Source organism: Salvelinus fontinalis, unplaced genomic scaffold, assembly GCF_029448725.1.
Source record: "Salvelinus fontinalis isolate EN_2023a unplaced genomic scaffold, ASM2944872v1 scaffold_0649, whole genome shotgun sequence".
In the NCBI taxonomy this organism is placed as follows: Eukaryota; Metazoa; Chordata; class Actinopteri; order Salmoniformes; family Salmonidae; genus Salvelinus; species Salvelinus fontinalis.
The window spans coordinates 14,612-42,344 of record NW_026600858.1 but is presented as its reverse complement, the minus strand read 5'-3'; the positions used below and the strand labels follow the sequence as shown (position 1 = coordinate 42,344).

Here is a 27,733-nt window from a genome sequence, read left to right as displayed (position 1 = left end):
GATCACCTGGTCCATACTAGACTGACCTGAACTAGGATCACCTGGTCCAGACTAGACTGTGACCTGAACTAGGATCACCTGGTCCATACTAGACTAGACTGTGACCTGAACTAGGATCACCTGGTCCATACTAGACTAGACTGCCCTGAACTAGAATCACCTGGTCCAGACTAGACTGTGACCTGAACTAGAATCACCTGGTCCAGACTAGACTGGACTGTGACCTGAACTAGGATCACCTGGTCCATACTAGACTGTGACCTGAACTAGAATCACCTGGTCCAGACTAGACTGTGACCTGAACTAGGATCACCTGGTCCAGACTAGACTAGACTGTGACCTGAACTAGGATCACCTGGTCCAGACTAGACTGTGACCTGAACTAGGATCACCTGGTCCAGACTAGACTAGACTGACCTGAACTAGGATCACCTGGTCCATACTAGACTAGACTGTGACCTGAACTAGGATCACCTGGTCCAGACTAGACTGTGACCTGAACTAGGATCACCTGGTCCATACTAGACTGGGACCTGAACTAGGATCACCTGGTCCAGACTAGACTAGACTGACCTGAACTAGGATCACCTGGTCCAGACTAGACTAGACTGACCTGAACTAGAATCACCTGGTCCAGACTAGACTGTGACCTGAACTAGGATCACCTGGTCCATACTAGACTAGACTGACCTGAACTAGGATCACCTGGTCCAGACTAGACTGTGACCTGAACTAGGATCACCTGGTCCATACTAGACTGTGACCTGAACTAGGATCACCTGGTCCATACTAGACTGTGACCTGAACTAGGATCACCTGGTCCATACTAGACTGTGACCTGAACTAGGATCACCTGGTCCAGACTAGACTGTGACCTGAACTAGGATCACCTGGTCCAGACTAGACTGTGACCTGAACTAGAATCACCTGGTCCAGACTAGACTGTGACCTGAACTAGGATCACCTGGTCCATACTAGACTAGACTGTGACCTGAACTAGGATCACCTGGTCCAGACTAGACTAGACTGTGACCTGAACTAGGATCACCTGGTCCAGACTAGACTGTGACCTGAACTAGGATCACCTGGTCCAGACTAGACTGTGACCTGAACTAGGATCACCTGGTCCAGACTAGACTGTGACCTGAACTAGGATCACCTGGTCCAGACTAGACTGTGACCTGAACTAGAATCACCTGGTCCAGACTAGACTGTGACCTGAACTAGGATCACCTGGTCCAGACTAGACTGTGACCTGAACTAGGATCACCTGGTCCAGACTAGACTGTGACCTGAACTAGGATCACCTGGTCCATACTAGACTAGACTGTGACCTGAACTAGGATCACCTGGTCCATACTAGACTAGACTGACCTGAACTAGAATCACCTGGTCCAGACTAGACTGTGACCTGAACTAGAATCACCTGGTCCAGACTAGACTAGACTGTGACCTGAACTAGGATCACCTGGTCCATACTAGACTGTGACCTGAACTAGAATCACCTGGTCCAGACTAGACTGTGACCTGAACTAGGATCACCTGGTCCAGACTAGACTAGACTGTGACCTGAACTAGGATCACCTGGTCCAGACTAGACTGTGACCTGAACTAGGATCACCTGGTCCATACTAGACTGTGACCTGAACTAGGATCACCTGGTCCAGACTAGACTGTGACCTGAACTAGGATCACCTGGTCCAGACTAGACTGTGACCTGAACTAGGATCACCTGGTCCAGACTAGACTGTGACCTGAACTAGGATCACCTGGTCCAGACTAGACTAGACTGACCTGAACTAGGATCACCTGGTCCATACTAGACTAGACTGTGACCTGAACTAGGATCACCTGGTCCAGACTAGACTGTGACCTGAACTAGGATCACCTGGTCCATACTAGACTGTGACCTGAACTAGGATCACCTGGTCCATACTAGACTAGACTGTGACCTGAACTAGGATCACCTGGTCCATACTAGACTGTGACCTGAACTAGGATCACCTGGTCGAGACTAGACTGTGACCTGAACTAGGATCACCTGGTCCATACTAGACTAGACTGTGACCTGAACTAGGATCACCTGGTCCATACTAGACTGTGACCTGAACTAGGATCACCTGGTCCAGACTAGACTGTGACCTGAACTAGAATCACCTGGTCCAGACTAGACTGTGACCTGAACTAGGATCACCTGGTCCATACTAGACTAGACTGACCTGAACTAGGATCACCTGGTCCAGACTAGACTGTGACCTGAACTAGGATCACCTGGTCCAGACTAGACTGTGACCTGAACTAGGATCACCTGGTCCAGACTAGACTGTGACCTGAACTAGGATCACCTGGTCCAGACTAGACTGTGACCTGAACTAGGATCACCTGGTCCAGACTAGACTGTGACCTGAACTAGGATCACCTGGTCCATACTAGACTGTGATCTGAACTATGATCACCTGGTCCATACTAGACTGTGACCTGAACTATGATCACCTGGTCCATACTAGACTGTGACCTGAACTAGGATCACCTGGTCCAGACTAGACTGTGACCTGAACTAGGATCACCTGGTCCAGACTAGACTAGACTGTGACCTGAACTAGGATCACCTGGTCCAGACTAGACTGTGACCTGAACTAGGATCACCTGGTCCAGACTAGACTGTGACCTGAACTAGGATCACCTGGTCCATACTAGACTGTGACCTGAACTAGGATCAGCTGGTCCAGACTAGACTAGACTGTGACCTGAACTATGATCACCTGGTCCATACTAGACTGTGACCTGAACTAGGATCACCTGGTCCATACTAGACTGTGACCTGAACTAGGATCAGCTGGTCCAGACTAGACTAGACTGTGACCTGAACTAGGATCACCTGGTCCAGACTAGACTGTGACCTGAACTAGGATCACCTGGTCCAGACTAGACTGTGACCTGAACTAGGATCACCTGGTCCATACTAGACTGTGACCTGAACTAGGATCACCTGGTCCAGACTAGACTGTGACCTGAACTAGGATCACCTGGTCCATACTAGACTGTGACCTGAACTAGGATCACCTGGTCCATACTAGACTGTGACCTGAACTAGGATCACCTGGTCCAGACTAGACTGTGACCTGAACTATGATCACCTGGTCCAGACTAGACTAGACTGACCTGAACTAGGATCACCTGGTCCAGACTAGACTGTGACCTGAACTAGGATCACCTGGTCCAGACTAGACTAGACTGTGACCTGAACTAGGATCACCTGGTCTAGACTAGACTAGACTGTGACCTGAACTAGGATCACCTGGTCCATACTAGACTGTGACCTGAACTAGGATCACCTGGTCCATACTAGACTGTGACCTGAACTAGGATCACCTGGTCCATACTAGACTAGACTGTGACCTGAACTAGGATCACCTGGTCCATACTAGACTGTGACCTGAACTAGGATCACCTGGTCCATACTAGACTAGACTGACCTGAACTAGGATCACCTGGTCCAGACTAGACTAGACTGTGACCTGAACTAGGATCACCTGGTCCATACTAGACTAGACTGTGACCTGAACTAGGATCACCTGGTCCATACTAGACTGTGACCTGAACTAGGATCACCTGGTCTAGACTAGACTAGACTGTGACCTGAACTAGGATCACCTGGTCCAGACTAGACTAGACTGTGACCTGAACTAGGATCACCTGGTCCATACTAGACTGTGACCTGAACTAGGATCACCTGGTCCAGACTAGACTGTGACCTGAACTAGGATCACCTGGTCCAGACTAGACTGTGACCTGAACTAGGATCACCTGGTCCAGACTAGACTGTGACCTGAACTAGGATCACCTGGTCCAGACTAGACTGTGACCTGAACTAGAATCACCTGGTCCAGACTAGACTGTGACCTGAACTAGGATCACCTGGTCCAGACTAGACTGTGACCTGAACTAGGATCACCTGGTCCAGACTAGACTGTGACCTGAACTAGGATCACCTGGTCCATACTAGACTAGACTGTGACCTGAACTAGGATCACCTGGTCCATACTAGACTAGACTGACCTGAACTAGAATCACCTGGTCCAGACTAGACTGTGACCTGAACTAGAATCACCTGGTCCAGACTAGACTAGACTGTGACCTGAACTAGGATCACCTGGTCCATACTAGACTGTGACCTGAACTAGAATCACCTGGTCCAGACTAGACTGTGACCTGAACTAGGATCACCTGGTCCAGACTAGACTAGACTGTGACCTGAACTAGGATCACCTGGTCCAGACTAGACTGTGACCTGAACTAGGATCACCTGGTCCATACTAGACTGTGACCTGAACTAGGATCACCTGGTCCAGACTAGACTGTGACCTGAACTAGGATCACCTGGTCCAGACTAGACTGTGACCTGAACTAGGATCACCTGGTCCAGACTAGACTGTGACCTGAACTAGGATCACCTGGTCCATACTAGACTGTGACCTGAACTATGATCACCTGGTCCATACTAGACTGTGACCTGAACTATGATCACCTGGTCCATACTAGACTGTGACCTGAACTAGGATCACCTGGTCCATACTAGACTGTGACCTGAACTATGATCACCTGGTCCATACTAGACTGTGACCTGAACTATGATCACCTGGTCCATACTAGACTAGACTGACCTGAACTAGAATCACCTGGTCCAGACTAGACTGTGACCTGAACTAGAATCACCTGGTCCAGACTAGACTAGACTGTGACCTGAACTAGGATCACCTGGTCCATACTAGACTGTGACCTGAACTAGAATCACCTGGTCCAGACTAGACTGTGACCTGAACTAGGATCACCTGGTCCAGACTAGACTAGACTGTGACCTGAACTAGGATCACCTGGTCCAGACTAGACTGTGACCTGAACTAGGATCACCTGGTCCATACTAGACTGTGACCTGAACTAGGATCACCTGGTCCAGACTAGACTGTGACCTGAACTAGGATCACCTGGTCCAGACTAGACTGTGACCTGAACTAGGATCACCTGGTCCAGACTAGACTGTGACCTGAACTAGGATCACCTGGTCCATACTAGACTGTGACCTGAACTATGATCACCTGGTCCATACTAGACTGTGACCTGAACTATGATCACCTGGTCCATACTAGACTGTGACCTGAACTAGGATCACCTGGTCCAGACTAGACTGTGACCTGAACTAGGATCACCTGGTCCAGACTAGACTAGACTGTGACCTGAACTAGGATCACCTGGTCCAGACTAGACTGTGACCTGAACTAGGATCACCTGGTCCAGACTAGACTGTGACCTGAACTAGGATCACCTGGTCCATACTAGACTGTGACCTGAACTAGGATCAGCTGGTCCAGACTAGACTAGACTGTGACCTGAACTATGATCACCTGGTCCATACTAGACTGTGACCTGAACTAGGATCACCTGGTCCATACTAGACTGTGACCTGAACTAGGATCAGCTGGTCCAGACTAGACTAGACTGTGACCTGAACTAGGATCACCTGGTCCAGACTAGACTGTGACCTGAACTAGGATCACCTGGTCCAGACTAGACTGTGACCTGAACTAGGATCACCTGGTCCATACTAGACTGTGACCTGAACTAGGATCACCTGGTCCAGACTAGACTGTGACCTGAACTAGGATCACCTGGTCCATACTAGACTGTGACCTGAACTAGGATCACCTGGTCCATACTAGACTGTGACCTGAACTAGGATCACCTGGTCCAGACTAGACTGTGACCTGAACTATGATCACCTGGTCCAGACTAGACTAGACTGACCTGAACTAGGATCACCTGGTCCAGACTAGACTGTGACCTGAACTAGGATCACCTGGTCCAGACTAGACTAGACTGTGACCTGAACTAGGATCACCTGGTCTAGACTAGACTAGACTGTGACCTGAACTAGGATCACCTGGTCCATACTAGACTGTGACCTGAACTAGGATCACCTGGTCCATACTAGACTGTGACCTGAACTAGGATCACCTGGTCCATACTAGACTAGACTGTGACCTGAACTAGGATCACCTGGTCCATACTAGACTTTGACCTGAACTAGGATCACCTGGTCCATACTAGACTAGACTGACCTGAACTAGGATCACCTGGTCCAGACTAGACTAGACTTACCTGAACTAGGATCACCTGGTCCAGACTAGACTGTGACCTGAACTAGGATCACCTGGTCCATACTAGACTAGACTGTGACCTGAACTAGGATCACCTGGTCCAGACTAGACTAGACTGACCTGAACTAGGATCACCTGGTCCATACTAGACTAGACTGTGACCTGAACTAGGATCACCTGGTCCATACTAGATTGTGACCTGAACTAGGATCACCGGATCCAGACTTAGACTAGACTGTTACCTGAACTAGGATCACCTGGTCCAGACTAGACTGTGACCTGAACTAGGATCACCTGGTCCAGACTAGACTGTGACCTGAACTAGGATCACCTGGTCCAGACTAGACTAGACTGTGACCTGAACTAGGATCACCTGGTCCAGACTAGACTGTGACCTGAACTAGGATCACCTGGTCCAGACTAGACTGTGACCTGAACTAGGATCACCTGGTCCAGACTAGACTGTGACCTGTACTAGAATCACCTGGTCCATACTAGACTAGACTGTGACCTGAACTAGGATCACCTGGTCCATACTAGACTGTGACCTGAACTAGAATCACCTGGTCCATACTAGACTGTGACCTGAACTAGAATCACCTGGTCCAGACTAGACTGTGACCTGAACTAGAATCACCTGGTCCATACTAGACTAGACTGTGACCTGAACTAGGATCACCTGGTCCATACTAGACTAGACTGTGACCTGAACTAGGATCACCTGGTCCATACTAGACTGTGACCTGAACTAGGATCACCTGGTCTAGACTAGACTAGACTGTGACCTGAACTAGGATCACCTGGTCCAGACTAGACTAGACTGTGACCTGAACTAGGATCACCTGGTCCATACTAGACTGTGACCTGAACTAGAATCACCTGGTCTATACTAGACTAGACTGTGACCTGAACTAGGATCACCTGGTCCATACTAGACTGTGACCTGAACTAGGATCACCTGGTCCATACTAGACTGTGACCTGAACTAGGATCACCTGGTCCAGACTAGACTGTGACCTGAACTAGGATCACCTGGTCCAGACTAGACTGTGACCTGAACTAGGATCACCTGGTCCATACTAGACTAGACTGTGACCTGAACTAGGATCACCTGGTCCATACTAGACTGTGACCTGAACTAGGATCACCTGGTCCAGACTAGACTGTGACCTGAACTAGGATCACCTGGTCCATACTAGACTAGACTGTGACCTGAACTAGGATCACCTGGTCCAGACTAGACTGTGACCTGAACTAGGATCACCTGGTCCAGACTAGACTGTGACCTGAACTATGATCACCTGGTCCATACTAGACTAGACTGTGACCTGAACTAGGATCACCTGGTCCATACTAGACTGTGACCTGAACTAGGATCACCTGGTCCAGACTAGACTGACCTGAACTAGGATCACCTGGTCCAGACTAGACTAGACTGTGACCTGAACTAGGATCACCTGGTCCAGACTAGACTGACCTGAACTAGGATCACCTGGTCCATACTAGACTAGACTGTGACCTGAACTAGGATCACCTGGTCCAGACTAGACTGACCTGAACTAGGATCACCTGGTCCATACTAGACTAGACTGTGACCTGAACTAGGATCACCTGGTCCAGACTAGACTGTGACCTGAACTAGGATCACCTGGTCCAGACTAGACTGTGACCTGAACTAGGATCACCTGGTCCAGACTAGACTGTGACCTGAACTATGATCACCTGGTCCAGACTAGACTGTTACCTGAACTATGATCACCTGGTCCTGACTAGACTGTTAGGATCAGCTGGTCCATACGGTCTCTTATTTCATGTGTAAATAATATTGTTATGTTCATGTTATTTCACCCTGTTCAACTTAAATATTGCAGAGATCCTCACTAAGTGGGTTAAACTTATTGGCGCGATGCTTAGGGTGAATAAAGGTACGTGGTGGAGCTTATGAGTGTTCCAGGGGTCCCAGGTTCATGTTGTGTTCCAGGGGTCCCAGGTTCATGTTGTGTTCCAGGGGTCCCAGGTTCATGTTGTGTTCCAGGGGTCCCAGGTTCATGTTGTGTTCCAGGGGTCCCAGGTTCATGTTCTGGTTGTGTTCCAGGGGTCCCAGGTTCATGTTGTGTTCCAGGGGTCCCAGGTTCATGTTGTGTTCCAGGGGTCCCAGGTTCATGTTGTGTTCCAGGGGTCCCAGGTTCATGTTGTGTTCCAGGGGTCCCAGGTTCATGTTGTGTTCCAGGGGTCCCAGGTTCATGTTCTGGTTGTGTTCCAGGGGTCCCAGGTTCATGTTGTGTTCCAGGGGTCCCAGGTTCATGTTGTGTTCCAGGGGTCCCAGGTTCATGTTGTGTTCCAGGGGTCCCAGGTTCATGTTGTGTTCCAGGGGTCCCAGGTTCATGTTGTGTTCCAGGGGACCCAGGTTCATGTTCTGGTTGTGTTCCAGGGGTCCCAGGTTCATGTTCTGGTTGTGTTCCAGGGGTCCCAGGTTCATGTTGTGTTCCAGGGGTCCCAGGTTCATGTTGTGGTTGTGTTCCAGGGGTCCCAGGTTCATGTTGTGTTCCAGGGGTCCCAGGTTCATGTTGTGTTCCAGGGGTCCCAGGTTCATGTTGTGTTCCAGGGGTCCCAGGTTCATGTTGTGTTCCAGGGGTCCCAGGTTCATATTCCGGTTGTGTTCCAGGGGTCCCAGGTTCAGGATGAGGCAGAGAGCAATAGATCCTCTCAGACTGTCACTGTGGAGGAACGAACAGCTACGCCCTCCCTCTGGTGTCAACCCTAACCCTCGTTACATCACCATCCGGCCTCACACCTCTATACCTCGACCTACCATCCACCCAGACACCTCTCTACCCAGAGACAGGACCCCCACACCAGCTCACACCTCTATACCTCGACTTACCATCCGCCCAGACACCTCTCTACCCAGAGACAGGACCCCCACACCAGCTCACACCTCTATACCTCGACTTACCATCCGCCCAGACACCTCTCTACCCAGAGACAGGACCCACACACCAGCTCACACCTCTATACCTCGACTTACCATCCGCCCAGACACCTCTCTACCCAGAGACAGGACCCCCACACCAGCTCACACCTCTATACCTCGACTTACCATCCGCCCAGACACCTCTCTACCCAGAGACAGGATCCCCACACCAGCTCACACAAAGGTACTAGGTGTGACCGACAGAGAGTTGGGATATGCGCTACGATATTTCTTTATTTTATGAAAAATGCTAAGTTGAATAATGTAGTATTATTCTGTGTGTGTTGTGTCAGACAGGTTAATGAGGTAGTATTATTCTGTGTTGTGTCAGACAGGTTAATGAGGTAGTATTATTCTGTGTGTGTCAGACAGGTTAATGAGGTAGTATTATTCTGTGTGTGTCAGACAGGTTAATGAGGTAGTATTATTCTGTGTGTGTCAGACAGGTTAATGAGGTAGTATTATTCTGTGTGTGTTATGTCAGACAGGTTAATGAGGTAGTATTATTCTGTGTGTGTCAGACAGGTTAATGAGGTAGTATTATTCTGTGTTGTGTCAGACAGGTTAATGAGGTAGTATTATTCTGTGTTGTGTCAGACAGGTTAATGAGGTAGTATTATTCTGTGTGTGTCAGACAGGTTAATGAGGTAGTATTATTCTGTGTGTGTCAGACAGGTTAATGAGGTAGTATTATTCTGTGTGTGTTGTGTCAGACAGGTTAATGAGGTAGTATTATTCTGTGTGTGTTGTGTCAGACAGGTTAATGAGGTAGTATTATTCTGTGTGTGTTGTGTCAGACAGGTTAATTAGGTAGTATTATTCTGTGTGTGTTGTCAGACAGGTTAATGAGGTAGTGTTATTCTGTGTGTGTCAGACAGGTTAATGAGGTAGTATTATTCTGTGTTATGTCAGACAGGTTAATGAGGTAGTATTATTCTGTGTGTGTCAGACAGGTTAATTAGGTAGTATTATTCTCTGTGTTATGTCAGACAGTTTAATTAGGTAGTATTATTCTGTGTGTGTTGTGTCAGACAGGTTATGCCAGCAGCAGTCCTGTTGTTGGGACCAGGAGGAGGGAGAGGATGTTACAGGGTCTATGTGTGGACTCACAGGCCGGGTTCTACTTCACACGTTACTGTGAACGCTCTGGAAACCCGGTACATACATACATACAGACAGACAGACAGACAGACAGACAGACAGACAGACAGACAGACACACTCTCTCTCTCTCTCTCTCTCTCTCTCTCACAGACAGACAGACAGACAGACAGACAGACAGACAGACAGACAGTCTCTCTCTCTCTCTCTTTCTGCCTCTCTCTCTCTCTCTCTCTCTCACAGACAGACAGACAGACAGACAGACACTCTCTCTCTCTCAAAAATCAAGGTGTTTTCCTGACAACTTTAGCATCTCAACAATTATTTTGCCAAATGTTTATTAATACCCAATTATTATGTGAAAAGTGTATATCTGTCAATTCAAATTTTGTTCAATTTGTTCTTCACCTGTTTCCCTTTTCTTGTGGCAACAGGTCACACATCTTGCTGCTGTGATGACACTGTGGAATTTCACTTAATAGATATATGAGTTTATCAAAATTGGATTTGTTTTGGAATACTTTGGTTTGTTTTTTTGGTCTCTCTCTCTCTCTCTCTCTCTCTCTCTCTCTCTCTCTCTCTCTCTCTCTCTCTCTCTCTCTCTCTCTCTCTCTCTCTCTCTCTCTCTCTCTCTCTCTCCCTCTCTCTCTGTCTCTCTATCTCTCTCCCTCTCTCTCTCTGTCTCTCTGTCCACCAGAGTGTTATTGTAAATGTATTGTACAACATAAATATATAGGTCTTCCTGTATGTTCTCAGCTGTGGGAGAATGCCGTCCACTTCTGGTGTGATCTGCAGCAGTACCACCAGCTCTTCTACCAAGATGGGCTGGATCCCTACAGGGTACAGAGACAGGCTCATGTAAGATTGGATCCCTGGGGGAAGGGGTGTGGGGTAATTGCGTCAGATGCTGGATTAGGTTCTGGTGGGAGATGTAGGATAAAATATATTCATGATACAGGTGAAGTCTCCACCCCAATCACTGGAAACTCTCAGCCAAAGCATAAGCCAAATGTCCAAGCCCCTTCCCTAGTTTGAATGAGCCCTACATTAAATACATTTAATGAGCCCTACATTAAAGACATTTAATGAGCCCTACATTAAAGACATTTTATGAGCCCTACATTAAATACATTTTATGAGCCCTACATTAAAAACATTTTATGAGCCCTACATGAAAGACATTTAATGAGCCCTACATTAAAGACATTTTATGAGCCCTACATTAAAAACATTTTATGAGCCCTACATTAAAGACATTTAATGAGCCCTACATTAAAGACATTTAATGAGCCCTACATTAAAGACATTTTATGAGCCCTACATTAAAGACATTTAATGAGCCCTACATTAAAGACATTTAATGAGCCCTACATTAAAGACATTTGATGAGCCCTACATTAAAAACATTTTATGAGCCCTACATTAAAGACATTTAATGAGCCCTACATTAAAGACATTTTATGAGCCCTACATTAAAGACATTTAATGAGCCCCACATTAAAGACATTTAATGAGCTCTACATTAAAGACATTTTATGAGCCCTACATTAAAATCATTTTATGAGCCCTACATTAAAGACATTTAATGAGCCCTACATTAAAGACATTTAATGAGCCCTACATTAAAGACATTTGATGAGCCCTACATTAAAGACATTTAATGAGCCCTACATTAAAGACATTTTATGAGCCCTACATTAAAGACATTTTATGAGCCCTACATTAAAGACATTTAATGAGCCCTACATTAAAGACATTTAATGAGCCCTACATTAAAGACATTTTATGAGCCCTACATTAAAGACATTTTATGAGCCCTACATTAAAAACATTTTATGAGCCCTACATTAAAAACATTTTATGAGCCCTACATTAAAAACATTTTATGAGCCCTACATTAAAAACATTTTATGAGCCCTACATTAAATACATTTTAGGAGCCCTACATTAAAGACATTTAATGAGCCCTACATTAAAAACATTTTATGAGCCCTACATTAAATACATTTAATGAGCCCTACAGTAAAGACATTTAATGAGCCCTACATTAAAAACATTTTATGAGCCCTACATTAAAGACATTTTATGAGCCCTACATTAAAGACATTTAATGAGCCCTACATTAAAGACATTTGATGAGCCCTACATTAAAGACATTTGATGAGCCCTACATTAAAGACATTTAATGAGCCCTACATTTTATGAGCCCTACATTAAAGACATTTAATGAGCCCTACATTAAAAACATTTTATGAGCCCTACATTAAAGACATTTTATGAGCCCTACATTAAAGACATTTAATGAGCCCTACATTAAAGACAAAATGCTCTCAATGGTGCAGCTGTAGAACCTTTTGAGGACGTTAGGGGCCCCATGTTCCACACCTTTTCAACCTCCTGAGGAGTGTGTGGGTGTGTGTGGACCATGATAGATCCTTAGTGACTTGGACCCCGAGGAACTTGAAGCTCTCGACCCGCTCCACCGCAGCCCCGTCGAGGTGGTTGGAGGCATCCCCCCCCCCCCCCCGGATCCTGTAGTCCACCATCAGCTCCTTGTCTTACTGACAATGATGATGATAGACATGACGACGATGATGATGATAGTGATGATGATGATAGTGATGATGATGGTAATATACATGATGATGATGATGGTAGTCATGATGACGATGATGATGAAGATGATAGTGATGATGATGATGATAGTCATGATGATGATGAAGAAGATGATAGTGATGATGATGATGATGATGAAGAAGATGATAGTGATGATGATGGTAGTCATGATGATGATGATGATAGTCATGATGATAGTGATGATGATGATAGTGATGATAGTCATGGTGATGATGAAGATGATAGTGATGATGATAGTGATAGTGATGATAGTCATGGTGATGATGATAGTGATGATGATGATAGTGATGAAGATGGTGATAATAGTGATGATGATGATAGTGATGATGATGATAGTGATGATGATGATAGTGATGATAGTCATGGTGATGATGATAGTGATGATGAAGATGATAGTGCTGATGGTCATGGTGATGATGATAGTGATGATGATGGTCATGATGATGATAGTGATGGTAGTCATGGTGATGGTCATGGTGATGATGATAATGATGATAATAGTGATGATGATGAAGATGACCGTCTGACCCATTAGTTACGGTTCTCATTCTAACCCCTCCAGTTGCTGTATTCAACCTACGTGTGCAGTGCTGCCCGTAGTAGCATTGGGGCGGAGGAGGAGAGCAGAGAGAGGGTCTATACCTGTCTCACTCCCCCGTTTGAGGAGCTGTTTGACTGGGTGGAGGAACACACTCTGACCCTCCTCCTGGAGCCCTGGACACTGCTCACCACCAGGGACACGGACGCCTTCCAGAAGGTAGGAGCACCCTTATCTTTAAAAATATTGTTTTTTACGCACTATAGTTGAAATGGCTTATCTGCTGAAACAGACAAACTCTCGCGTTCGTGCATCTCTCCTTAGATTCATAAGGTGTGTGTTTTGGTCTGGATATTTGATGTTATGTCGTGGATTCATTGTTTACTGTGTGTCGTCTCAGGTGGCCGTACGGGAGGAGACTCGCCAGGTGGAGTCAGAGCAGTACAGAGAACTGAAGACACTGTACGAGGAGGCTGTACACGGACTGGAACAGGTGAGCTCTATTGAAGTCCAACGCTCCAATGCATGATCTATGTAACAGTCTGAGTAGTAAGTGCTGATCTAGGATCAAGTCGCCCCTGAAGTGCTGATCTAGGATCAAGTCCCCCCTGTCCCCCTGAAGTGCTGATCTAGGATCAAGTCCCCCCTGTCCCCCTGAAGAGCTGATCTAGGATCAAGTCCCCCCTGAAGTGCTGATCTAGGATCAAGTCCCCCTGAAGTGCTGATCTAGGATCAAGTCCCCCCTGAAGTGTTGATCTAGGATCAAGTCCCCCCTGAAGTGCTGATATAGGATCATGTCCCCCCTGAAGAGCTGATCTAGGATCAAGTCCCCCCTGAAGTGTTGATCTAGGATCAAGTCCCCCCTGAAGTGTTGATCTAGGATCATGTCCCCCCTGAAGTGCTGATCTAGGATCATGTCCCCCCTGTCCCCCTGAAGTGCTGATCTAGGATCAAGTCCCCCCTGTAGTGCTGATCTAGGATCATGTCCCCCCTGTCCCCCTGAAGTGCTGATCTAGGATCAAGTCCCCCCTGTAGTGCTGATCTAGGATCAAGTCCCCCTGAAGTGCTGATCTAGGATCAAGTACCCCCTGTCCCCCTGAAGTGCTGATCTAGGATCAAGTCCCCCCTGAAGTGCTGATCTAGGATCAAGTCCCCCCTGAAGTGTTGATCTAGGATCAAGTCCCCCCTGTCCCCCTGAAGTGCTGATCTAGGATCAAGTCCCCCCTGAAGTGCTGATCTAGGATCAAGTCCCCCCTGAAGTGCTGATCTAGGATCAAGTCCCCCCCTGTCCCCCTGAAGTGCTGATCTAGGATCAAGTCCCCCCCTGAAGTGCTTATCTAGGATCAAGTCCCCCCTGAAGTGCTGATCTAGGATCAAGTCCCCCTGAAGTGGTGATCTAGGATCAAGTCCCCCTGAAGTGGTGATCTAGGATCAAGTCCCCCTGAAGTGCTGATCTAGGATCAAGTACCCCCTGAACTGCTGATCTAGGATCAAGTACCCCCTGAACTTCTGATCTAGGATCAAGTCCCCCCTGAAGTGCTGATCTAGGATCAAGTCCCCCCTGAAGTGCTGATCTAGGATCAAGTCCCCCCTGAAGTGTTGATCTAGGATCAAGTCCCCCCTGTCCCCCTGAAGTGCTGATCTAGGATCAAGTCCCCCCTGAAGTGCTGATCTAGGATCAAGTCCCCCCTGAAGTGCTGATCTAGGATCAAGTCCCCCCCTGTCCCCCTGAAGTGCTGATCTAGGATCATGTCCCCCCCTGTCCCCCTGAAGTGCTGATCTAGGATCAAGTCCCCCCTGAAGTGCTGATCTAGGATCAAGTACCCCCTGAAGTGCTGATCTAGGATCAAGTCCCCCTGAAGTGGTGATCTAGGATCAAGTCCCCCTGAAGTGGTGATCTAGGATCAAGTCCCCCTGAAGTGCTGATCTGAAAGACTAAACTGATAATAGATTAAGCACTTCTACTCTGAGAAGCTTTTCACATATGGGCCCAGATCTCTAGTAAGGATTTGGGGGAATCTCAATTGTATTTCCTTGATTCCTCGCATCCTGTCTCCTTGCCTCCTTCTCAAAACCTTCAGAAGGAAGTGAGGAGGGTTTAGGACAATTGAGATCCTCTCTCTCTCCCTCTCTTAGCAGGCTGTGGCCCAGGCCTGCAGGCCCCCTCCTCCACCACTAGAGGTCCCCAGGTCTCCAGCTCTGTGGTCTGCCGTCCCAGAGAGGTACAGAGGGTACAGGTTGGGCTCTCTGCTAGGACACCGCATGGAGCTACAACACTTCACATCCTTCCTACAGGACAACACCGCCAGGTGAAACTGGTTCTATACACTTCACATCCTTCCTACAGGACAACACCTCCAGGTGAAACTGGTTCTATACACTTCACATCCTTCCTACAGGACAACACTGCCAGGGGAAACTAGTTATATACATTTCACATCCTTCCTACAGGACAACACCGCCAGGTGAAACTCTAGTTCTATACACATCCTTCCTACAGGACAACACCGCCAGGTGAAACTAGTTCTATACACTTCACATCCTTCCTACAGGACAACACCGCCAGGTGAAACTAGTTCTATACACTTCACATCCTTCCTACAGGACAACAACACCGCCAGGTGAAACTAGTTATACACACTTCACATCCTTCCTACAGGACAACACCGCCAGGTGAAACTCTAGTTCTATACATTTCACATGCTTCCTACAGGACAACACCGCCAGGTGAAACTAGTTCTATACACTTCACATCCTTCCTACAGGACAACACCGCCAGGTGAAACTCTAGTTCTATACATTTCACATCCTTCCTACAGGACAACACCGCCAGGTGAAACTATAGTTCTATACATTTCACATCCTTCCTACAGGACAACACCGCCAGGTGAAACTCTAGTTCTATCCACTTCACATCCTTCCTACAGGACAACACCGCCAGGTGAAACTCTAGTTCTATACACATCCTTCCTACAGGACAACACCGCCAGGTGAAACTCTAGTTCTATCCACTTCACATCCTTCCTACAGGACAACACCGCCAGGTAAAACTCTAGTTCTATACACATCCTTCCTACAGGACAACACCGCCAGGTGAAACTCTAGTTCTATACACATCCTTCCTACAGGACAACACCGCCAGGTGAAACTCTAGTTCTATACACATCCTTCCTACAGGACAACACCGCCAGGTGAAACTAGTTCTATACATTTCACATCCTTCCTACAGGACAACACCGCCAGGTGAAACTCTAGTTCTATACACATCCTTCCTACAGGACAACACCGCCAGGTGAAACTCTAGTTCTATACACATCCTCCCTACAGGACAACACCGCCAGGTGAAACTCTAGTTCTATACACATCCTCCCTACAGGACAACACCGCCAGGTGAAACTCTAGTTCTATACACATCCTTCCTACAGGACAACACCGCCAGGTGAAACTCTAGTTCTATACACATCCTTCCTAGAGGACAACACCGCCAGGTGAAACTCTAGTTCTATACACATCCTTCCTAGAGGACAACACCGCCAGGTGAAACTCTAGTTCTATACACATCCTCCCTACAGGACAACACCGCCAGGTGAAACTCTAGTTCTATACACATCCTCCCTACAGGACAACACCGCCAGGTGAAACTCTAGTTCTATACACATCCTTCCTACAGGACAACACCGCCAGGTGAAACTCTAGTTCTATACACATCCTTCCTACAGGACAACACCGCCAGGTGAAACTCTAGTTCTATACACATCCTTCCTACAGGACAACACCGCCAGGTGAAACTCTAGTTCTATACACATCCTTCCTACAGGACAACACCGCCAGGTGAAACTCTAGTTCTATACACATCCTTCCTACAGGACAACACCGCCAGGTGAAACTCTAGTTCTATACACATCCTTCCTACAGGACAACACCGCCAGGTGAAACTCTAGATACAGCAGGCTTATTTTACATGACATACGCTGACCACAACACCATGCTGCAACTGATAAAACAGAACAGTGGGTTTGTTAGACCTGACCTTTCTGTCACACACACACACACACACACACACACACACACACACACACACACACACACACACACACACACACACACACACACACACACACACACACACACACACACACACACACACACCTTCAATCAAACAAGTCATGTCATGTTTATCTATAGGGACCGAATCATTATTGATCTATAGCTCAGTTGTCAATGATGTGTATAGTTCTGACGTGTGTCTGTGTGTGTGTGTGTGTGTGTGTGTCTACAGTATACACCTGGCTTGCTGGCAGGACATAGAGAACTACAGGAGAACCCCCCATAAAGACAAGGCCCAGAGAGAGGACAAGTCTAGACTCATTAAGGACAAATACCTCAACAGGAAATACTTCTTTGGGCCTGACAGTCCTGCCACCAGACAACAACAGGATGAGGTAATGTCACAGTCTCTTCTGTGATGGTGTGTGTGTGTGTGTGTGTGTGTGTGTGTGTGTGTGTGTGTGTGTGTGTGTGTGTGTGTGTGTGTGTGTGTGTGTGTGTGTGTGTGTGTCTACTCTAGGTGATGTGTCTGGCGGGTGGCTGGGGCAGACTGCTTCATGACCGTCTGTGTGTGTGTGTTTCTACTCTAGGTGATGCGTCTGGCGGGTGGCTGGGGCAGACTGCTTCATGACCGTCTGTGTGCTCCTGTCCTGGTGAACATTCAGAGCATCATCAGGAACCACATAGAAACAAGATGGCTGCCTGTCTTCCTGACTACGTCGGCGTTCAATGAGAGACAGCAGCAGAGAGTCAGGGTAGGAGTCCAGGGTCTCATCTAGCCAGCTCCCCCCCAGGGGGTAATGTACAGAGAGAGAGAGCGAGAGACAGAGAGACAAAGACATGAGAGAGAGAGAGACAGGAGAGAGAGAGAGAGACAGAGACAGGAGAGAGAGAGACAGACAGACAGAGAGAGAGAGAGAGAGAGAGAGAGAGACAGAGAGAGAGAGAGAGAGAGAGAGACACACAGACACAGAGGAGACAGACAGAGAGAGACAGAGAGAGAGAGAGAGAGAGAGAGAGAGAGAGAGAGAGCGAGCGAGCGAGAGGTGTCTTGCTGAAGTCTCTGTCCAGCCCTACTGTGTTTCTGACTGCTGTTCTTTCAGCCTCGGGGTGAAGACGAGGTGGTGGACCAGGTCTACCAGCGACACAGGAACAAGAGAGAGGTGTGGAAGGTGATCTCTTGTCCTCTGTCAATCTTTTTAACGGCATAGAGCAGCGCTGGGAATGCCTTTTTTGGGCTCGAGGTCGAACATCGGGATTATCGCACAGATTGTATGTGTAGACTTCGATGACCAACGTTGTTCCTCTCTGAGTTGTTCCTCTCTGTGGTGGATCTTTGTCACCTTAAAGCCTCTCGGTTGTTCCTCTCTGTGGTGGATCTTTGTCACCTTAAAGCCTCCCGGTTGTTCCTCTCTGTGGTGGATCTTTGTCACCTTAAAGCCTCCCGGTTGTTCCTCTCTGTGGTGGATCTTTGTCACCTTAAAGCCTCCCGGTTGTTCCTCTCTGTGGTGGATCTTTGTCACCTTAAAGCCTCTCGGTTGTTCCTCTCTGTGGTGGATCTTTGTCACCTTAAAGCCTCCCGGTTGTTCCTCTCTGTGGTGGATCTTTGTCACCTTAAAGCCTCCCGGTTGTTCCTCTCTGTGGTGGATCTTTGTCACCTTAAAGCCTCCCGGTTGTTCCTCTCTGTGGTGGATCTTTGTCACCTTAAAGCCTCTCGGTTGTTCCTCTCTGTGGTGGATCTTTGTCACCTTAAAGCCTCCCGGTTGTTCCTCTCTGTGGTGGATCTTTGTCACCTTAAAGCCTCCCGGTTGTTCCTCTCTGTGGTGGATCTTTGTCACCTTAAAGCCTCCCGGTTGTTCCTCTCTGTGGTGGATCTTTGTCTCCTTAAAGCCTTCCGGCTGTATATTCCTGGGTGTTTAACCCCTACTCTCCTGCAGCAGGTGAAGGGGACGTGGATGACCTCTGCAGGGGAGATCCTGGCTCTCCGGAGGGCCCTGCTCAACCCCGTCACATGTCATCAGTTCCGGCGCTTCGTCTCTCTGAAGGGAGACTTCCTGGAGAATGACATCGTGTTCTGGCTGGAGGTCCAGAGGTACAAGGTAAGGTTGAACCAAACCTTCTGGCTGGCTGGAGGTCCAGAGGTACAAGGTAAGACTGATCCAAACCTTCTGTTCTGGCTGGAGGTCCAGAGGTAAGACTGAACCAAACCTTCTGAGCTGGCTGGAGGTCCAGAGGTAAGACTGAACCAAACCTTCTGGCTGGAGGTCCAGAGGTAAGACTGAACCAAACCTTCTAGCTGGAGGTCCAGAGGTAAGACTGAACCAAACCTTCTGGCTGGAGGTCCAGAGGTAAGACTGAACCAAACCCTCTGGCTGGAGGTCCAGAGGTAAGACTGAACCAAACCTTCTGGCTGGAGGTCCAGAGGTAAGACTGAACCAAACCCTCTGGCTGGAGGTCCAGAGGTAAGACTGAACCAAACCTTCTGGCTGGAGGTCCAGAGGTAAGACTGAACCAAACCTTCTGGCTGGAGGTCCAGAGGTAAGACTGAACCAAACCTTCTGGCTGGAGGTCCAGAGGTAAGACTGAACCAAACCTTCTGGCTGGAGGTCCAGAGGTAAGACTGAACCAAACCTTCTGGCTGGAGGTCCAGAGGTAAGACTAAACCAAACCTTCTGGCTGGAGGTCCAGAGGTAAGACTGAACCAAACCTTCTGGCTGGAGGTCCAGAGGTAAGACTGAACCAAACCTTCTGGCTGGAGGTCCAGAGGTAAGACTGAACCAAACCTTCTGGCTGGAGGTCCAGAGGTAAGACTGAACCAAACCTTCTGGCTGGAGGTCCAGAGGTAAGACTGACCCAAACCTTCTGGCTGGAGGTCCAGAGGTAAGACTGAACCAAACCTTCTGGCTGGAGGTCCAGAGGTAAGACTGAACCAAACCTTCTGGCTGGAGGTCCAGAGGTAAGACTGAACCAAACCCTCTGGCTGGAGGTCCAGAGGTAAGACTGAACCAAACCCTCTGGCTGGAGGTCCAGAGGTAAGACTGAACCAAACCCTCTGGCTGGAGGTCCAGAGGTAAGACTGAACCAAACCCTCTGGTTGGAGGTCCAGAGATACAAGGTAAAACCTTTTTACACATAGAAATACATAACTTCTATTGCTATATTCTTACATGTGTGACTAGTTTTTTGGCTTTATCCTTCAAAACTGGACTGGGAGTGTTATCTCTGAGGTCTACACTGGGCCTTGGTAATCTGGTGCTGTTATCTCTGGGGTCTACACTGGGCCTTGGTAATCTGGTGCTGTTATCTCTGAGGTCTACACTGGGCCTTGGTAATCTGGTGCTGTTATCTCTGAGGTCTACACTGGGCCTTGGTAATCTGGTGCTGTTATCTCTGAGGTCTACACTGGGCCTTGGTAATCTGGTGCTGTTATCTCTGAGGTCTACACTGGGCCTTGGTAATCTGGTGCTGTTATCTCTGGGGTCTACACTGGGCCTTGGTAATCTGGTGCTGTTATCTCTGGGGTCTACACTGGGCCTTGGTAATATGGTGCTGTTATCTCTGGGGTCTCCACTGGGCCTTGGTAATCTGGTGCTGTTATCTCTGGGATCTACATCGGGCCTTGGTAATCTGGTGCTGTTATCTCTGAGGTCTACACTGGGCCTTGGTAATCTGGTGATGTTATCTCTGAGGTCTACACTGGGCCTTGGTAATCTGGTGCTGTTATCTCTGGGGTCTACACTGGGCCTTGGTAATCTGGTGCTGTTATCTCTGAGGTCTACACTGGGCCTTGGTAATCTGGTGCTGTTATCTCTGGGGTCTACACTGGGCCTTGGTAATCTGGTGCTGTTATCTCTGAGGTCTACACTGGGCCTTGGTAATCTGGTGCTGTTATCTCTGGGGTCTACACTGGGCCTTGGTAATCTGGTGCTGTTATCTCTGGGGTCTACACTGGGCTTTTTGAATGAATAATAGATCTGTCCCCCACATGCCATCCCTCCCTCCATCCCTCCCTCCATCCCTCCCCACATGCCCTCCCTCCCTCCCTCTCCCCCTCATACCATCATTCCCTCCCTTCATCCATCCCTCCCTCCTCCCACATGCCATCCCTCCCTCTACCCCCCATACCATCACTCCCTCCCTCTCTCTCTCCCCCATTAGGACCTGTGTCATTCCCACTGTTTGGAGGCTGTAGTCCAGGACAAGGTGTCCACCATCATCAGCTGTTTCATCCAGTCCTCCGTCCCCCCGGCCCTGCAGATAGACATCCCCCCAGAGCAGGCATCACACATCCTGGAGAGGAGGAGGGAGATGGGGCCCTACGTCTTCAGAGAGGCTCAGGTACACAGACAGACAGACAGACAGACAGACAGACAGACAGACAGACAGACAGACAGACAGACAGACAGACAGACAGACAGACAGGCTCACTGTGAAAGATTTACCTACTCAGGTAGACAGACAGACAGACAGACAGACAGACAGACAGACAGACAGGCTCACTGTGAAAGATTTACCTACTCAGGTAGACAGACAGACAGACAGACAGACAGACAGACAGACAGACAGACAGACAGGCTCACTGTGGAAGATATACCTACTCAGGTAGACAGACAGACTCACTGTGGAAGATGTACCTACTCAGGTAGACAGACAGACAGACTCACTGGGGAACTTGACAGTGTATGAAGCATTGGGCCAGCATCCCTATGGAACGCTTTAGACACCTTGTAAATTCTGTGCACCAACTGAAGTCAAATATTAGGAAGGTGTTTTGTACACTCAGTGTATACCTGACTATAGCAAGGACCATGTATATTGACCTTATTTGTTCTCTCTCTCTCTCTCTTTCTCTCTCTCTCTCTCTCTCTCTCTCTCTCTCTGTCTCTCTCTGTCTCTCTCTTTCTCTCTCTTTCTCTCTCTCTGTCTCTCTCTGTCTCTCTCTGTCTCTCTCTCTCTCTCTCTCTCTCTCTCTCTCTCTCTCTCTCTCTCTCTCTCTGTGTAGTAGATGTGTGTGTTCAGTGAGCTACTGAAGCTGTGGCCAGAGTTCCTGTCGTTCAGCAGCGGTGTGCAAGAGGAGGAGGTGTTGTCGATGTTGCAGAACAGCGTGAACAAACAGAGTGCTAAACTGCAGCGCCGCAGGAGGAGAGAGGAGGAAGTGGAGAGGAGAGCCCAGGAGGAAGTGGAGAGGAGAGCCCAGGAGGAAGTGGAGAGGTTTCCAGAGGAGGAGGAGAAACACAGAGGACAACAGGAGAGCAGAGAGCTGCTTTACCCGAGCCAACAGGTAAACACCTCTTAGTCCTACTGTCTAACTACATGTCTCTATAACAGTTGTCTTAGTCCTACTGTCTAACTACATGTCTCTATAACAGTTGTCTTGGTCCTATTCTAACTACATGTCTCTATAACAGTTGTCTTGGTCCTATTCTAACTACATGTCTCTATAACAGTTGTCTTAGTCCTACTGTCTAACTACATGTCTCTATAACAGTTGTCTTGGTCCTATTCTAACTACATGTCTCTATAACAGTTGTCTTGGTCCTATTCTAACTACATGTCTCTATAACAGTTGTCTTGGTCCTATTCTAACTACATGTCTCTATAACAGTTGTCTTGGTCCTACTGTCTAACTACATGTCTCTATAACAGTTGTCTTGGTCCTATTCTAACTACATGTCTCTATAACAGTTGTCTTGGTCCTATTCTAACTACATGTCTCTATAACAGTTGTCTTGGTCCTATTCTAACTACATGTCTCTATAACAGTTGTCTTGGTCCTATTCTAACTACATGTCTCTATAACAGCTGTCTTGGTCCTAATCTAACTACATGTCTCTATAACAGTTGTCTTGGTCCTATTCTAACTACATGTCTCTATAACAGTTGTCTTGGTCCTATTCTAACTACATGTCTCTATAACAGTTGTCTTGGTCCTATTCTAACTACATGTGTCTTCTATAACAGTTGTCTTGGTCCTATTCTAACTACATGTCTCTATAACAGTTGTCTTGGTCCTATTCTAACTACATGTCTCTATAACAGTTGTCTTGGTCCTATTCTAACTACATGTGTCTTCTATAACAGTTGTGTTGGTCCTATTCTAACTACATGTCTCTATAACAGTTGTCTTGGTCCTATTCTAACTACATGTCTCTATAACAGTTGTCTTGGTCCTATTCTAACTACATGTCTCTATAACAGTTGTCTTGGTCCTACTGTCTAACTACATGTCTCTATAACAGTTGTCTTGGTCCTATTCTAACTACATGTCTCTATAACAGTTGTCTTGGTCCTATTCTAACTACATGTCTCTATAACAGTTGTCTTGGTCCTATTCTAACTACATGTCTCTATAACAGTTGTCTTGGTCCTATTCTAACTACATGTCTCTATAACAGTTGTCTTGGTCCTATTCTAACTACATGTCTCTATAACAGTTGTCTTGGTCCTATTCTAACTACATGTCTCTATAACAGTTGTCTTGGTCCTATTCTAACTACATGTCTCTATAACAGTTGTCTTGGTCCTATTCTAACTACATGTCTCTATAACAGTTGTCTTGGTCCTATTCTAACTACATGTCTCTATAACAGTTGTCTTGGTCCTATTCTAACTACATGTCTCTATAACAGTTGTCTTGGTCCTATTCTAACTACATGTCTCTATAACAGTTGTCTTGGTCCTAATCTAACTACATGTCTCTATAACAGTTGTCTTGGTCCTATTCTAACTACATGTCTCTATAACAGTTGTCTTGGTCCTACTCTAACTACATGTCTCTATAACAGTTGTCTTGGTCCTATTCTAACTACATGTCTCTATAACAGTTGTCTTGGTCCTATTCTAACTACATGTCTCTATAACAGTTGTCTTGGTCTTATTCTAACTACATGTCTCTATAACAGTTGTCTTGGTCCTATTCTAACTACATGTCTCTATAACAGTTGTCTTGGTCCTATTCTAACTACATGTGTCTTCTATAACAGTTGTGTTGGTCCTATTCTAACTACATGTCTCTATAACAGTTGTCTTGGTCCTATTCTAACTACATGTCTCTATAACAGTTGTCTTAGTCCTACTGTCTAACTACATGTCTCTATAACAGTTGTCTTGGTCCTATTCTAACTACATGTCTCTATAACAGTTGTCTTGGTCCTATTCTAACTACATGTCTCTATAACAGTTGTCTTGGTCCTATTCTAACTACATGTGTCTTCTATAACAGTTGTGTTGGTCCTATTCTAACTACATGTCTCTATAACAGTTGTCTTGGTCCTATTCTAACTACATGTCTCTATAACAGTTGTCTTGGTCCTATTCTAACTACATGTCTCTATAACAGTTGTCTTGGTCCTATTCTAACTACATGTCTCTATAACAGCTGTCTTGGTCCTAATCTAACTACATGTCTCTATAACAGTTGTCTTGGTCCTATTCTAACTACATGTCTCTATAACAGTTGTCTTGGTCCTATTCTAACTACATGTCTCTATAACAGTTGTCTTGGTCCTATTCTAACTACATGTGTCTTCTATAACAGTTGTCTTGGTCCTATTCTAACTACATGTCTCTATAACAGTTGTCTTGGTCCTATTCTAACTACATGTCTCTATAACAGTTGTCTTGGTCCTATTCTAACTACATGTGTCTTCTATAACAGTTGTCTTGGTCCTATTCTAACTACATGTCTCTATAACAGTTGTCTTGGTCCTATTCTAACTACATGTCTCTATAACAGTTGTCTTGGTCCTATTCTAACTACATGTCTCTATAACAGTTGTCTTGGTCCTATTCTAACTACATGTCTCTATAACAGTTGTCTTGGTCCTATTCTAACTACATGTCTCTATAACAGTTGTCTTGGTCCTATTCTAACTACATGTCTCTATAACAGTTGTCTTGGTCCTATTCTAACTACATGTCTCTATAACAGTTGTCTTGGTCCTATTCTAACTACATGTCTCTATAACAGTTGTCTTGGTCCTATTCTAACTACATGTCTCTATAACAGTTGTCTTGGTCCTATTCTAACTACATGTCTCTATAACAGTTGTCTTGGTCCTATTCTAACTACATGTCTCTATAACAGTTGTCTTGGTCCTATTCTAACTACATGTCTCTATAACAGTTGTCTTGGTCCTATTCTAACTACATGTCTCTATAACAGTTGTCTTGGTCCTATTCTAACTACATGTCTCTATAACAGTTGTCTTGGTCCTATTCTAACTACATGTCTCTATAACAGTTGTCTTGGTCCTATTCTAACTACATGTCTCTATAACAGTTGTCTTGGTCCTATTCTAACTACATGTCTCTATAACAGTTGTCTTGGTCCTATTCTAACTACATGTCTCTATAACAGTTGTCTTGGTCCTATTCTAACTACATGTCTCTATAACAGTTGTCTTGGTCCTATTCTAACTACATGTCTCTATAACAGTTGTCTTGGTCCTATTCTAACTACATGTCTCTATAACAGTTGTCTTGGTCCTATTCTAACTACATGTCTCTATAACAGTTGTCTTGGTCCTATTCTAACTACATGTCTCTATAACAGTTGTCTTGGTCCTATTCTAACTACATGTCTCTATAACAGTTGTCTTGGTCCTATTCTAACTACATGTCTCTATAACAGTTGTCTTGGTCCTATTCTAACTACATGTCTCTATAACAGTTGTCTTGGTCCTATTCTAACTACATGTCTCTATAACAGTTGTCTTGGTCCTATTCTAACTACATGTCTCTATAACAGTTGTCTTGGTCCTATTCTAACTACATGTCTCTATAACAGTTGTCTTGGTCCTATTCTAACTACATGTCTCTATAACAGTTGTCTTGGTCCTATTCTAACTACATGTCTCTATAACAGTTGTCTTGGTCCTATTCTAACTACATGTCTCTATAACAGTTGTCTTGGTCCTATTCTAACTACATGTCTCTATAACAGTTGTCTTGGTCCTATTCTAACTACATGTCTCTATAACAGTTGTCTTGGTCCTATTCTAACTACATGTCTCTATAACAGTTGTCTTGGTCCTATTCTAACTACATGTCTTCTATAACAGTTGTCTTGGTCCTATTCTAACTACATGTCTCTATAACAGTTGTCTTGGTCCTATTCTAACTACATGTCTCTATAACAGTTGTCTTGGTCCTACTTCTAACTACATGTCTCTATAACAGTTGTCTTGGTCCTATTCTAACTACATGTCTCTATAACAGTTGTCTTGGTCCTATTCTAACTACATGTCTCTATAACAGTTGTCTTGGTCCTATTCTAACTACATGTCTTCTATAACAGTTGTCTTGGTCCTATTCTAACTACATGTCTCTATAACAGTTGTCTTGGTCCTATTCTAACTACATGTCTCTATAACAGTTGTCTTGGTCCTACTTCTAACTACATGTCTCTATAACAGTTGTCTTGGTCCTATTCTAACTACATGTCTCTATAACAGTTGTCTTGGTCCTATTCTAACTACATGTCTCTATAACAGTTGTCTTGGTCCTATTCTAACTACATGTCTCTATAACAGTTGTCTTGGTCCTATTCTAACTACATGTCTCTATAACAGTTGTCTTGGTCCTATTCTAACTACATGTCTCTATAACAGTTGTCTTGGTCCTACTCTAACTACATGTCTCTATAACAGTTGTCTTGGTCCTATTCTAACTACATGTCTCTATAACAGTTGTCTTGGTCCTATTCTAACTACATGTCTCTATAACAGTTGTCTTGGTCCTATTCTAACTACATGTCTCTATAACAGTTGTCTTGGTCCTATTCTAACTACATGTCTCTATAACAGTTGTCTTGGTCCTATTCTAACTACATGTCTCTATAACAGTTGTCTTGGTCCTACTCTAACTACATGTCTCTATAACAGTTGTCTTGGTCCTACTCTAACTACATGTCTCTATAACAGTTGTCTTGGTCCTATTCTAACTACATGTCTCTATAACAGTTGTCTTGGTCCTATTCTAACTACATGTCTCTATAACAGTTGTCTTGGTCCTATTCTAACTACATGTCTCTATAACAGTTGTCTTGGTCCTATTCTAACTACATGTCTCTATAACAGTTGTCTTGGTCCTATTCTAACTACATGTCTCTATAACAGTTGTCTTGGTCCTATTCTAACTACATGTCTCTATAACAGTTGTCTTGGTCCTATTCTAACTACATGTCTCTATAACAGTTGTCTTGGTCCTATTCTAACTACATGTCTCTATAACAGTTGTCTTGGTCCTATTCTAACTACATGTCTCTATAACAGTTGTCTTG

At 46.0% G+C, this 27,733-nt stretch overlaps 1 protein-coding gene across 1 annotated transcript in view; it reads left to right on the top strand.

Annotated features, from left to right (window-relative positions):
* LOC129846919 (regulator of G-protein signaling 22-like) overlaps positions 1–27,733 on the top strand; it is a 41,734-nt gene that overhangs the window by 8,783 nt on the left and 5,218 nt on the right. The window contains exons 8-20 of the mRNA XM_055914734.1: positions 8,137–8,735; positions 8,821–9,313; positions 10,161–10,286; positions 10,986–11,087; positions 13,429–13,623; positions 13,805–13,897; positions 15,541–15,713; positions 17,684–17,846; positions 18,042–18,206; positions 18,555–18,623; positions 19,389–19,550; positions 21,610–21,789; positions 22,457–22,732. Of these exons, the coding sequence (XP_055770709.1) occupies positions 8,137–8,735; positions 8,821–9,313; positions 10,161–10,286; positions 10,986–11,087; positions 13,429–13,623; positions 13,805–13,897; positions 15,541–15,713; positions 17,684–17,846; positions 18,042–18,206; positions 18,555–18,623; positions 19,389–19,550; positions 21,610–21,789; positions 22,457–22,732 (2,796 nt within the window). The remainder of the gene's footprint in view (positions 1–8,136; positions 8,736–8,820; positions 9,314–10,160; positions 10,287–10,985; positions 11,088–13,428; positions 13,624–13,804; positions 13,898–15,540; positions 15,714–17,683; positions 17,847–18,041; positions 18,207–18,554; positions 18,624–19,388; positions 19,551–21,609; positions 21,790–22,456; positions 22,733–27,733) is intronic.